Below are 14,491 nucleotides of genomic sequence, written 5' to 3'. Positions count from 1 at the left end.
CTGATCTTATGCAAGAGAAATGATTCCTTGGCATTAAAATCTTTATTGAAAATATATTACCTAACTGCACCTTCAGATGGGTGTCTTCCAGTTCTCAAGAAAATGAAAAAAAGAAATCCCGCTCCAAAATCATTAATAAATTGATATTTGGTTTTTAATAATTCAACTAAAGAATGAGACTATTGACCAGACTTGTCTGTGACCTAATGCTGACCGCTGCTCCTTCACATGGGGAACATAGCATGGCTGACAGGATTTTTTTCTCCAGCAGCGATGCTAGATTGATACTGCTTCAACTGCAAACCCTTTTCATTCCTCATGGTTACAAAGGACATTGCTTTTGAAGACAATTTGTGTTGTTAAATAATTCTCTGATTTATAGGAGAATCCCAGAAGAATTTATAACCTTAACTGAGGCGATTTTAAATAGACTCCTTCTTCTGTGATACCAATTTTCACGTAGGTCGCTAAAGAGATTTCTAAATCAGCTGGAAAGGATTGGAACCAGCAAAACAAGAGGATGAAAAAAATGTCTACCAGGGGTTAACCCAGAAGTCATTTTGATTTGATTCTGACATACATTGTTTTCTTTAGGGTGGTAGGGGGAGATAGAAATTACTCAGCACTTATCTTCATGATTTGTGAACAGTATAGCTATCCCTAACCTCATTTATAAATAGATTTTTTTGGAACAAGAAGCCCATTATTCGAGTAAGAAACAATGTTGTGAATAGTTGTCTTTCCAAAACAGCCCACAAGGACCTACTTACGTGTATAATATATGTTACAGATATTTACAGGACAATTGTTTTCTATTCCTTTTTCTTTTATTTAAGATCTTGTTTTTTTGAGTGAGCAAGAGAGGGAGCGAGTGAACAAGCAGGGGGAGGGGCAGAGAGAGAGGGAGAAGCAGGCTCCCCGCTGAGCAGGGAGCCTGGTGCAGGACTTGATCCCAGGACCCTGGGATCATGACCTGAGCTGAAGGAAAACAATTAAGCAAGGGAGCCACCCAGGCACCCTCTACTCTGCTTCACTGATCTTCTTTAATCATCCAGTTGGGTCGATCTTTAATCAACCCAACCAGCAATCAGGTACCATCATAATCTAGATTTTATACATGAGAAAACTGAAACACGGAGATAGGAGGTGACTCTTCTCGCTCACGCAGCTAATTAGTGAAGGAGCTGGGATTCAGGTCTCGAGTCCACAGTTCTCCTTATCACACTGAAGAGCTTCTTAGCCACTCTTAACAAATCAGCTAGACTGGCCTACCAGGAAAGGAGCGGCAGACTTACCTCCCTGCTTTTTCTCCAGTCATTGGCCACCCAGGCAGCAGAAAAGGAGGAATACATACTCTTCAAGGACTTATGTTTTAGGTTTTTTTTTAAAGTATATTTCAGCTATTAATATTAATGTGCGCTCCATGTCCGACACACTGGTTCAGAATTATGGTATAGATAACAAAGGGAAAGCCACTGGACTTAGAGTCAAGGAACAGGGATCGCGCTTTGGGTCTGCCATTGACCTAGGTGACTGCGTAAACCTTAGTTAACTCTTGGGTCAGATGAGGGTGGTACCACGATTTGCTTAGAGAAACAAAGGAGATAAAACACATGAGAGCATCTTGCACAGTTTAAGTCCTTGACAAATGTGACTTGCCGCGGTGATGGCTGTTGTTCATTCACGTGAGTTCAAGACTGACTGTTTGAAGAAGTATCCCGGAGACGTCTGGGGGCCTATCTCTAATTAGAAATCAATTCTGGGATGATTCACAAAGTAAAGAGTCAATATTATTATTAATCAATAAGCTAAATTATTAATCAATAAGCTAAATCTTATATAATTTTATGTTCTTGGTTGATTGGGTTCGAAAGGATTAATAGATTAATAGTCCATTTATTTGGAGGGGTGAAAACTTCCCTGTAATAAAGCTAAAGGGACCATTGAGTACAATCTGAGGCAGAAGGAAGCTCTTTTAAAAACCAAGAGGGACCCACGTTCAGAACCTTGATTGCTAGTAAGTCTTTGCTATGGCAGCATTTCTACAGAATATCAGTTTTGAAGGGTCAATGGATACTCCATTAGACAAGATGTTAGGAAATCTAGATTTAATCAAGTTGTTGCAGGTGTCTGGGTGGCTCAGTCCTTAAGCATCTCCCTTCAGCTCAGGTCATGATCCCAGGGTCCTAAGATCCAGCCCTGCATCAGGCTCCCTGCTCAGCGGGGAGTCTGCTTCTCCCTTTCAATTTCCCTCTGTGTTCACGTGAGCTCTCTCTCTCTCTCTCTCTCTCTCTCTCAAATAAATAAATAAATAAATCTTTAAAAAAATAATCAAGTTGTTGCTAGCTAGCTAGCTTACATGCTTTTTAACCGCATCACTTCCCAGAGTCACGGAGATGCTTGTACGGAGTAGGAATCTGCAACAGGGATATGGTATGCAGCATATCTCAACTCGATTTGACATTAGAACCCCCACCACTCCACCCCAGACTAGCTCATGGAACAAGTTTTTCATGGAATACATTTGGGAGACATTTTATCGTAAATAGAAATTATTCTAGAACACTGAGATGCATGTAAATTTGCATAAAGACTTAGATTTGGCCAAGTGCCTAAATTTCAGGCACTGTGCTAGGTACTTTCACATATGTTGTCTAATTTAATCTGCAAAATGCAATCCTCTGAGGGTGATAAGGAATTCAGGCTTAAAGCATTTAAGTAATTGGCCAGAAGTCACGAAATGAAAGAAAGGCAGAGCCGAGCGTGAACCCTGACCTCGCCACCTCCAAGTGAGCGCTCATCTTGGTGGCTCGGGCCTTGGCGTGACTCAGTCCCCGCCGTACCAGTCCTCTAGCCCCACTCCCATCTCAAGACCATCTGCAGAGCTCCCAAGCCCAGCTACGCAGGACTCACGCTTTTCAAAAATGCCTCTGCAGACCACAGATGCAGACAACTTCTAACCAAGGCAGTTTCTTCTCACGTCTCCTGTATTGACCTCTTTCACGTGGCCACTGGGGGAAAAAGTAAACTTCAAAAAGAAAAGTTGACCCGTGCTGAAGTTCATCATCTCCCTGGGTCGCTTTTCCAGCTGCTGCCCCATTCCAAGGACTGATTCTTCTCCTCCCTCTGGCTACCCTTATCCGTTCCTGGCTTTGAAAGAGAAGGGACAAAAAGAGATCAAACAGTGAAGGAATTCCTAACAGGCGCACCCTGCGATGTTTGAGCGACTTTTATGAAACACCTTGCAGGGGAAGATGTTGAAACTCTGGGCTAGCTGAAGTTTTCACATTACCTGCAAGCCAGAAGTTGGAGCATTTGCCTCCGGTTAGATTGAAGAACGTGCAGAGGAAGGGAGGGGAAATGACACTTATTAAGCACCCACTGTGTACAGGTGCTCTATACATATTAATGAATTTTAATTTTCATCTGAGTATAATTCTCATTTTAAATCTAATGAAAACTGAGACCTCAAGAGACTGGGTAACTGACCAGAATCACACACTAATAAGTGGTTGCAAGATGTGTTTGACTCCAAAGCACTTGGGTACTCAGTGTTTCGGGTACTCAGTGTGCTGCCTCTTGGCTAAACGCTGTTTTCCCATTACCACCAGAGAAAGACAAAAACGGAAAACACAGGTGTTCATAGCATGAGATTATGGAGATTAATAACATCCTTTTTGAATTGATAAGTTTTAGAATACTCATAAAAATATTTTTTAGCCTTTCAATGTTTCTTAAGTCATATGCTACTTGATTATACATGAAGATCTAGGTGGAAGAATAATCACCATTTTAGCTTCTATAAAACCTTTCACTGAGAAACTCAAAATACTTAATGAGTATTCATTAAGGCTCATTTAAGCCCTTTGAAGTACAGGCTCATCATTATTTATACTTTGGGAAGTGAAGAAACTGAGGCACAGAGCAGCTAAGGGCCTTTTTCACACACTCTTTCTAACCTAGATTAGTGTCCCAAATCCCAAACTGGGGTTTTATTCCCAAGTCTTTCAGTTAATTGTTTTTTCATAGAAATGACTCAAGTAGCCACAAAATGAAATTGCAGAAAGTATCTATCTATCTGTATGTGTGTGTTTTGTTGTTGTTTCGTTGTTTGTCTGATTGTTTGTTTTTACAGCAACACTGTTGACAATTTGGGTCAGGTGACTCTTTGTCATGGGCTGGGGGTGAGCTGGGGGCAGGCAGGGTGACCTGTGCTTTGCACAATGTTTACAGCCTCCCTGGTCTCTGCCCACGAAATGCCACTATCACCGTCCTCCCCGCTGTGACAATCGGGGCTGTCCCTAGACATTGCCAAGTGTTGAGAATCATGCACATACCTTAGAAAATATAATAGTGTGCGCTAAGCCATCATGCTTTAGGGTCCACTGCTCTCTTGTCAATGCCATCCTTTCTCGATAGTCTAATAAAGTGCAGTCATAGCTAAAGAATCCAGAGTAAGGGCTGGAAAGAACATGTGAGGGTCATCTATTGCAGCAATTTTCAATTTTGTGAAATACGATGTTAACAGGGCCAGGGAGACAAAAGGTTTCAGTGGTTAGTTTCACTTGGGAAACAGTGGGTAAACAAGATCCCTTCATTCATTAAACAAGTATCAATTGAGCACCAACTGTTTTCTAACCACTCTCAGGGGACTCAGGAGTGTATCAGTGAACCAAAGAGCCCTGTTTTCTTGGGAGTATACTCCATATCTAAATAAACCGAATAGTATGTTCTACATATACTACCTTGGGAAATGAAAAAGTTGGTCAGGATAAGGGGTATCACAGATGCTGGGCTTTAAGATGGATTGCAATTTTATTTTTTACTTTTTATTTTAAAGCTCTTATTTATTTATTGGACAGAGAGAGAGCATGAGCTCTCAGAGAGAGAGGGAGTAGGGGGAGAGGTAGACTTGCTGAGCAGAGAGCCCGATGCGGGGCTCAATGCCAGGACCCTGGGATCATGACCTGAGCTGAAGGCAGATGCATAACTGACTGAGCCACTCAGGGGCACTTGGATTGCAATTTTAAATTGGGTATTTAGATGACTTTCCTTATATTTGTAGCAAAAGTTAGAGAAATGTCAACAAAAATGTTATCCTGAGAATCAGCTGACTGTGAAATCTACAGTAGAAGTGTAGTATATCTTATATTATTACTTGTAAATTATATCCTATACATCCTTAAATCCGTATTAAACACATACACCTATACACACACACACACACACACACACACACACACACACACACACACATCTCTTCCCTCTGGAGAGTACATTGTTAAAATATTTATAATCATATCACTGCTTATATGAACATATAAAATAGAACAAGGCAATATGTAAATTTAAAGTATGTGCTAAAGTTAAACAAAAGACGGGACATTAAACGGAGACGGGAAACAAAACAAAGCAAGACAGTTTCCTTGTGCTGCACTTTGAGATCTTTTTTTGTGTGGCAGGGGGACCAGAAACCTCATGACTTCTAATCCAATTTAATCTCCACTGATCCGTCCTATGTCTTCCGTTCACAGTAGTGGATGTTGGGAATTCAAATTCAGTTTCCTCATTAAATCAAATTTCCTGTTGTGATAAGTACCCCACGGTCACTGAGGGAAGTGTTTCTGAACTGAGGATGACCTACCCCTCAGGGACATTTGGAAGTTTCTGGAAGCAGTTTTGATTGGAGGAGCTGATGTGACTGCATCTAGTGGGCAGAGGCCAGGGATGAGGCTAACCATCTTACAATGCACAGGACAGTTCAGCAACAAAGAACCATCTGGTCCCGATGTCGAAGGTGTCCAGGTTGAGAAACCATTCCTAAATGACTTGAAATGATCACCATATGTGTGTCACATAAAATATGTCCATAAACTTCATTTCTGACCTGAGACTGAGCTTTGCCCAATGGCAATAGGACAAGGGAGGGATGATTAAAATGTGAAGATTCGACCCGAGCCTTGTCTGCATGACCTGTACATATCCACAGCTTTCCAGATTTCTCTCGTGGGCTCCTGCATCTGGTTGTCTACATGACGCCCAGCACACAGTCGTGTGACTTCTTGCAAGTGGAATTTCTTCTTTCTTTTAGGTGTTTGCGTAGAATGTAAGCAGCAAGCATCAGCAATAGAAAGATCTCAAATTCAGTACTGCAGAAACCAAACACACTCAAAACATGTGTTGCACCCATCCTAGGGGTGTGCCTGTGCTTTGGGACTGCAATATTTTTCCAGAAAGTATACAGGATGGCTTAATTTTGTGGCGTTGCAGTAGATCTTTATTATTTATAGTGTGGATTTTTAAGAAAAGAAACTAGAACATGGTGTGATGATAACCTTATCCTGTAGCCACTTTGCAGCATTCTAATCGTGCATCAGGGAAAGGCACACATTTCTCCGAACACCAAAGCCCTTTATCCTTTGAGGTTGAACCCCACCCTGCATGGTCCCTTTATGGATCTAGATCAGCAATCAAATTGCATTTAGCTTTTAGGCCTTGAGGACACCTGGATCTTCAGAGTGACATTGATGAATTTTTGCTTGTCGTGGTTTCCATTAACAGCTGAGAATGGATTCTCAGAAGATTGGACATTGAAACTCATTTCAACCTTATGGAGACTTAGCTGAAATCCACCCATTTTTATCTATTTCACTCACTCCCACTGCTCCTCTGTCCTTTCGGTTTCATCTTTCTGTCCTTTGCCCCAGTCCATCTTGTTGAATTTTTCCCCCGTTCTCACTTGACGGAGTCCTTTAAGAATTCTTTGCCACACATTATTTTTATTGGCATTATAATAGCCTCATTGCATGTTATCTTGTGATTTTTGAAGCATAGTCACTTGTTTCTTTATATCTTGACTGTTCCATGCCAGATTTAAACTCAGTCACATCAAAGACCAATGAGGATCCCAATATTTCTGATGAGAGGATTCTGTTTTCATGTCAAAATTTTACAAAGCCCAGAATGTTAGTAATAATAAATTTCAAGTGTATCGATTGAATTAAACATGTATGTTTATATAGATTCATGAACCTCTGCCATAATTCTGGGCTCCCAAACTACCTTGCCACCCTGGTCTGTGGTCCTTGGAGAAACAGACAGTGTTATTGAGTTTATCTTGCTGGTGAACTTAGAGTATGTGACTGCAACATGTGACTGGTGCAAAGACATGAAGTGGATATTACGGGATAGACTACTATTTAATTTGAGTGGTCCCCAGGAAAGCCTGGAGAACCCCATGAAACCCATACTCTACATGGTGGCATGCAGAATTTCTAGTTGTGGGAGAAAAAAATTATAAAAAATATGCATTAAGAAATCCAGAAGAAAAGCCTACATCCAATTGGAAGATGGGGGATACAATAAGGCAACCACTGAGTGTTTTGCAAACGTAGAATAAAAGGAAAATGAGAGAAACAAAAGTGACAGAAGTGTGTTAAATGATCATTGTGAAGAGTGCTTGTGTCCCATATACTTGTGTCTCTGATTTTCTCCAGTTTTGGGGGGGGGACTTCCTTTTTGGGGGGGTGGAAAACTTCCCTCTATATTATGAGGAGTAAAGTAGAGAGTTTCCATCCAATATTGGGCTCACTAAATCTACTGTGGGAAAAAGACCACCCCCTATATTTCAGGTTTATTCAGTTGCATTGCTGTCTCCAAACCACGTGTCAGTTGGCCTGTTTCATATGCACAGAAGGAGGAAGAGATAATGGTTATAAAACCCATGCACGTTGTAATTCCAAGACTCATCCTGAAAGATAACTAGTTATTTAACTGAACCCAAGTTCAGAGAATGTCTGTGTCTGGAACACTTCTTGGTATACCAGTGAAGGCCAAAAATAAGAAAGAAGATTCCCTATCGATGTCCTTTCCATAAATAAATGTCTCCTTGAACTTCACCACTCCTGGTTCCTTCCCCTTCAGAAGATTCATGTTTGAATCCCCCTGACAGCCTTTTAGCCTTAGTTTCTGCTTTCATAAAACAAAACTCTAATACTTACACTTCCTAACTCAAGGCATTGTAAGCATTGGATGAAATTGTTGGTAAAAGTTCTTTTTGAGCTAAAATGGACCAAATAAGCATGAGAAATTTTTAGCACTGGTGCAGGTAGATGAACCACATCTGTCACAGGATATGAACTAGTGATTCAGTCTCCTACCAAGCAGAGGATCTCTACAGGCATTTACTGTGCATTTTTTAAAAATTGATTTTCCCTTTTCTTTTCCTTTCATGCCCAGTTTGGAACTGAAGTGGTCTCACATCGAATGGTCACAGACTGAATACGAGGTCTGTGAGAATGTGGGCATGTTGTCTTTGGAAATTACCAGAAGGGGATATTCCATGGACTCCGCCTTCGTGAGTGTGAAGGTAACAACTCTAAAAATGTGAAATGTCAGGCTAAAACTTGGGCTGTTGGTTGGTGCCTTTCAATTATTTTCTTAAGAAGAAAACCAGAATAACCACGGAAATTTTAAATTGCAGGATTACCCCATTATTTTAGAGATTCTACACCTAACATTTTCTTGTCCGTCCACCCTTTATCTAGCTTCATTAGCTCCTAGATAAGGTATTTCAAACCCATTTTTTCATTTTTAAATCTGGTCATTAAGTCTGGAAGTTTGACTTTACAGCAAGATATATTCAACCTAGTGAACTCAGGCCAAAGTCTGCTTTGGAAAAGAAAGTTTGTATGCAAGACTTTCTATGAGGTCTCCAGAGCAAATTTCAGCCCCCAGATGGCTTTCTCTTAGTATGCCACCAGGATCACTTCTTGTGGTGTTAGTGGATGAGGAAAATCAAGGACAAACTTAAGAGTCACCCAAGTTAAAATTAAGAGCGCACATATCAATCTAGACCTCCAAGGGGCACCTGGGTGGCTCAGTGGGTTAAGCCTCTGCCTTCAGCTCAGGTCATGATCTCAGGGTACTGGGATGGAGCCCCACATCGGGCTCTCTGCTCAGCGGGGAGTCTGCTTCCCCCGTCTCACTGCCTACTTGTGATCTTTCCCTGTCAAATAGATAGATAAAATCGTAAAAAAAAAAAAAAAAAAAAAAAAATCCAGGCCTCCGAAATATAAAGAATATTCAGTAATCACTTTTAGATTAGTTGGATTTTTATTCCTTGCCATTGGCTTGGATCATGGAGCACAATTTAATGGCTTCTAGAACTGAAGGATCTTTTTAGGAGTCACTATCACAGTAACACTTCAAGAGAATGAAAAAAAGCTTGAAAAGCTTTCCACCAACTAACAATGGTGAATGAGCCTTGGAGACTCCACTCCTCAATCTCATGAAAGAGGCAGTGATATCAGCTTCTGGAAAAAATGGCCATTGAAGTTCAGTCTCCATTGCAATGATACATTGTATCATTACAATTGGTTACACCACATTACATCATTACATTGCATTGATACATTACAATGTATCCTTTAAATAGATTACAATGATACATTCAAATCAACCTCAGAACCTTGTTCACCCCAGTTGTATCATATCCGCATTTGGTATTGATCTTTCCAGTGGGTATGGACTCTTTTTCCCAGATCTGTTGGGTGCTTTATTGTTTTTGAAACATCAGACAACTTGGTATGCCCTATAATTTCCCAGCAGATCGTTTGTGCCAAAAGATATCTGCCTGAACAGTTTTTAAATGATGCTTTGGTCATCTATAGAAAGCATCATATGCTCGAGTCTAGAGTTTGACTCTAGAACATACGTACATACGTAGAACATAAGAACATACGTAGTGTGACATGGAACCTTTTGTCTACTTCGGCTGCATGCGCACCGCGATCCTGCCTGCTGAGTGTTCAGGCCTTCGTCAAACACAGCCCTGAGCCTTCAGAAACAGCTCTGCCCAGAGCACAGCTGCCACTGTATACCAGAGCATATTGGCTGCTTGACCAGAAACAGGGGAAGAGAAAGCACTTTTCCCTGCATTATTAGCCCTGGTTTGAACCGTGCACCTTCACGGGGCTGATTGCTCCCACCAGCCTACCTCAGACCATTCCTTTTCCCACATCAGATTCTGTCAACTCAGTGGTGGTAAAATGCTAAGTAATTGCACGTGCAAGAGCCCTGCAGGGAATGTAACTTCCGGCATATGGTGGCTACAGGTGTACAATGGGCTGCCTTTTCACAATGCAAGGTTGTGCAGGAGGAGCCTTGGCATTGTGGGTGAAGTGTAAATGGAAACTTAGCAGGAATTTCCCTCTCCAGCATGTTTCCACGGCAGACCTATTCTCAGGTCTTAGGGCCTTTGATGAGCAACGGAGGAAATGTTTAAAGCCATAAAAATAGGAACTTTGAAGTTTTCCATGGTGCGCTTCATTTCTTGGCATGAAGGTGAAGAAACACAGTAACCCACGTTTTTGGCCATCTTAAATGTCTAAGAAAGGGCAAAGTAACAGCTGTCTCTTGTGCTTACACCGGGTTCTCATTTGATGACTTCTTTTTCACACTAACCAAGGACACTTTTCTTAACGCAGATTTAGGCTCCCTCCAGGGAAGATAAGGCCAGGACTTGAGAGCCCTAAATCGCCTCTGGTTTTCAGCCTTGGGAGTGGGGAACAGGAGATCAGCAAACAGTCTCTGCAGATGAGCACCACTTTTGTTGTTGTTGTTAATGACTTATTTAATGGAGATTCGAAATCCTCCACTGTGTATGTGGATTGATTTTGTGTGGCCATTCTTTAGGTAGGCCATCCCCATGGGGCGCACATCTATTTCTGTGAAGAGCGGTAGTTTCATCCTTACGGGAAAATTGACCAGAGTTGTTACAGGTCAACTTGTCTAAGGCATTCCGTGCCCTGAAACTCGTAAGACACCCCAAAGCTACTTGTAGGGAGCCCCTGCTGTTGCTTCTCCTTCTCCCCCCTTTCCTCTGAGGCACCATTCAAAGTCAGTTTGGGGTAGAAGGAAGGGGATGAAATAAATAGATCTTCATAAGAAAGAGAAAAGTGGTGCTTAAAATTTATGCTGCTTTCTCCAATGACTGAATCATTTATAAAGAAGCAAAAAGAAAGAGAGAAAAAAAGCTTTACTTTGACTTCCATTGATATTCATCTAAGAAAAAGTTAAGTTTAAGGAAGATCCATGTAGCTATAATAAAATGGTTTATTATAATTGAAAAAAAAAAACCCTTTATGTTAAAAACAGACTAAGGAGCATGAATTGGGGTGTCTAGCTGGCTCAGCCAGTAGAGCATGCAACTCTTGATCTTGGGGTCATGAGTTCAAGCCCCATTTTGGGTTGTTGGGTGTAGAGCCTCCTTAAAAAAAGAAACAAACAAAAAAACCAAGAGTTTAATCTTTTATGACACTAGACTAGATGTTTCTGTCTTAAAAATAATTATTTTTATTTAAAAAGGACATTTTGTTCCTCTTAAGGTCAACCAAGTGTCAGCCACAGTTGGAAAAGACTTCACTCTGACTCCATCTAAACTGATTCAGTTTGACCCAGGTATGATTCATGTCTACAGTTTGTTTCCTGTTTGTGGAAGAATGTGTGGCAATCATGGGGACTTACTTCAGCTACTCTACGAAAGATCAGTTTGGACTTGAGTCTTTGTCCCTCATGTTTCACTTCATCACAAGTGAATATTTATTTAAAATGAGAAGAAAGCTCATAACAAATAAATATAAAATATCAAAGCAAACATCCAAAACATCCAGAAAAGGGTGTCATCTAAAAAACTATTTGGGGACGCCTGAGTAACTCAGTTGATTAAATGTCTGACTTTCGTTTTTGGCTCAGGTCATGGTCTCAGGGTTGTGAGATGGACCCCCACGTTGGGCTCCACACTGGGCCTGGAGCCGGCTTAAGATTCTCTCTCTCGGGGCGCCTGGGTGGCTCAGTGGGTTAAGCCGCTGCCTTCGGCTCGGGTCATGATCTTAGGGTCCTGGGATCGAGCCCCGCGTTGGGCTCTCTGCTCAGCAGGGAGCCTGCTTCCTCCTCTCTCTCTGCCTGACTCTCTGCCTGCTTGTGATCTCTCTCTGTCAAATAAATAAATAAAATCTTGAAAAAAAAAAAAAGATTCTCTCTCTCTCTCCCTTTCCCCCCTACCCCCTTCTAACCCCCCCAAAATAAAATAAAAAATTACTTGGAGTCCTAACATAAAGCTGAGCTAATTTAATTGCCTCATACTTTGATGGAAATTTTCGGGAAGTCATATTCGCATGAGGCCATTTCTAAATGATTTCTCTTGGAATAGGTTGAAATGAGGGGATTCCAGGGAAGATTAATTAGATAGCACATATTTTGTTTTAAATCTGTGGAAAATATTTTGCCGGGTGCAAAAGGGAATATAAAAGTATGGTGCCTACTCTCAAAGGTGTTCTATCATGTGGGAAATAGAGACATGAAAACAACTCACTAAGAGTACAGTGGGACCCAAAAGATGAGCCATTGTTCTAAGAGGAATCCTGGAAGACTTCACAGAGGAGAGATATTCTGAGTGAGTAGAAGGAGGAGGAGGAGGGGACATCAGGGTAAAGGACCAACATACTTTTGGGAGACTGTGCCTGATGAACCATTCCTGGAGCCACACCTTCCTTCCCTGGCTTCTGTTGAAGGTGCAGGTAGCTCTCCTTCATGGCACACATGGTTCTCTCTTTCCCTCTGGTCTGGGATGGACCTGGATCCCTTGTCTGTGGACAAATAGAAAAGGACTTACAAAGCAGCCGTGGCCTGTGGCTTTATGCTCTCCCATAGGGGAGGTGTTCTGCACTCTGAGAACATTCCACCAAGTCACAACTCTTGCCATTATCAGTCACTGACACATGATGATTCAAAACAAAGTGGCCCAAGTATTATCACCATTCCAAAATTGACAACCTTCATAGCAAACATAGAAAAGAAATGCCTTTCTGCCCTTCACCACAAGTAGCATGATGCTTTGTGACTAGTTTAGTTTGCAAAGGCTGCCCTCACAAAATATCACAAACCTGGTAGCTTAAAAAGAGAACTGTATTTTCTCACAGTTCTGGAGGCCACAGCTCAAGATCCAGGGGTCAGCAGCACTGATTCCTTCCCAGGAGAGGTGAGAGAGAATCTGTTCTATGCCCGGCTTCCATGCTTTGGTGATTTGCTGGAATCTCTGGCATTCCTTGGCTTCTGCTGTATCTACAGCAGTCTTGCCCTTGTCCCCACATGGCTTTTTTGTGTGTGGGTTTGTGTCCAAATTTCCCCCTTTTATAAGGACACCAATCATAATGGATTAGAGGCCCACTCTATTATGACTTCATCTTAACCAGTTACTTCTGTAGTGACCTTATTGATAAGGTTACGTTCTGAAGTATGGAGAATTAGGATTTCGATGTAAAGATTTTGAGTACCCAACTCAACCTGTAACAATGAACCTTAAATTTGACACGAAACCACCCAAATATTATGACTGGCCTCCTTCCTGTGATATTTCTATTTCTGACTTGTGTTAAGTTTCTTCCTCAAGTGACCTGCTTTGTAGGAGAGCTGTTCCCATGATGTATTCAATGTTTACCCACAGATGGCTACAGGCAACACAAGAGTGTTCTGATGAAAGATTTTGGTGCTTTTGCATTGTGTGAGCCCCCTTTGTACTTCATGTTAAGGCAGTTCAAACCTTTCCACTTTGGAGAGAGCCAAGAGTCTTTGCCATATGTGCTCTTTATTATTGGAGGCCTGTCTGTCCCAAGGTCTGGAGCGATTTGGGCTTTCAGTTAGATTTCAAGCAGCCCACCAGGTGCTCCATTTGGATTGATAGCAACTAGAAAGTATCACAGTCAGAGGAGGCTCTGAAATTCACTTCTAGGAGATCCCACTGGATAAGATAAAGACCAATCTGTCTGCAAGAGTTTACATGCTGTTTTGAGTAGATACTGATGACTTCTGGAGGCTCTCACTGGTCATCTTAAGACATCTTAAGAAAAAAAATCCTGTAAGTTTAAAAGAAACAATACCTCCTTGCTCATTGTTTTGGAATGAACTAGCCAGAATGGTTTCATAAACTGAAGTCTTAATTTCGGGTATTTTAAAGTTCCCTATGTTCCCAGGTTCTGTCAATGTTTATTTACTCCCATGTTGTTAAGCCTTACCTCTTCTGGGTCTGGTGTCCCCACCCCCACTGCTTTTGTCCAGAGCAATCTATTTCTTTAAAAACGTAGCCTCCGCAATGGGCGAAATTAAAGTGTGAGTGAGAAATTAAAGATGGTGGGATATTGTAAGGTTTGAGAACTTTGGGGAGGGTGCCGGAGAGAAACACATGACTTCTCAGTCTAGTGAGCTATGCCTTGCTGCCATTGTACCGAACCCCAAACTGAACCTGCCTACTTTGCATTCAGCTATTGTGACTGATTGATTCGAAATGCAAATATTCTTAAGAAAATGATTGTTTTCCTTTTCAATATGTGTTCTTGAAAGGTTGCTGCTTTCTTAATTGAGACTAAATCATTCCTAAGAGTCAAAATGTTTTCCAAAGGAACAGATCTCTGACATGGCATTTACTTAAAAGCAC

General features: G+C 41.4%; 1 protein-coding gene across 1 annotated transcript in view; it reads left to right on the top strand.

The window, feature by feature from the left end:
* The window catches only part of LOC111156629 (FRAS1 related extracellular matrix 1), a 146,792-nt gene that overhangs the window by 113,807 nt on the left and 18,494 nt on the right, over positions 1-14,491 (top strand). Inside the window, exons 27-28 of the mRNA XM_022517628.1 lie at positions 8,239-8,368; positions 11,388-11,460. Of these exons, the coding sequence (XP_022373336.1) occupies positions 8,239-8,368; positions 11,388-11,460 (203 nt within the window). The remainder of the gene's footprint in view (positions 1-8,238; positions 8,369-11,387; positions 11,461-14,491) is intronic.

This window comes from Enhydra lutris, unplaced genomic scaffold (assembly GCF_002288905.1).
Source record: "Enhydra lutris kenyoni isolate GAN:26980312 unplaced genomic scaffold, ASM228890v2 scaffoldscaffold47, whole genome shotgun sequence".
NCBI classification, from domain to species: Eukaryota; Metazoa; Chordata; class Mammalia; order Carnivora; family Mustelidae; genus Enhydra; species Enhydra lutris.
Note: the sequence above shows the minus strand (reverse complement) of the source record. Positions and strands in the feature narration are given on the sequence as shown.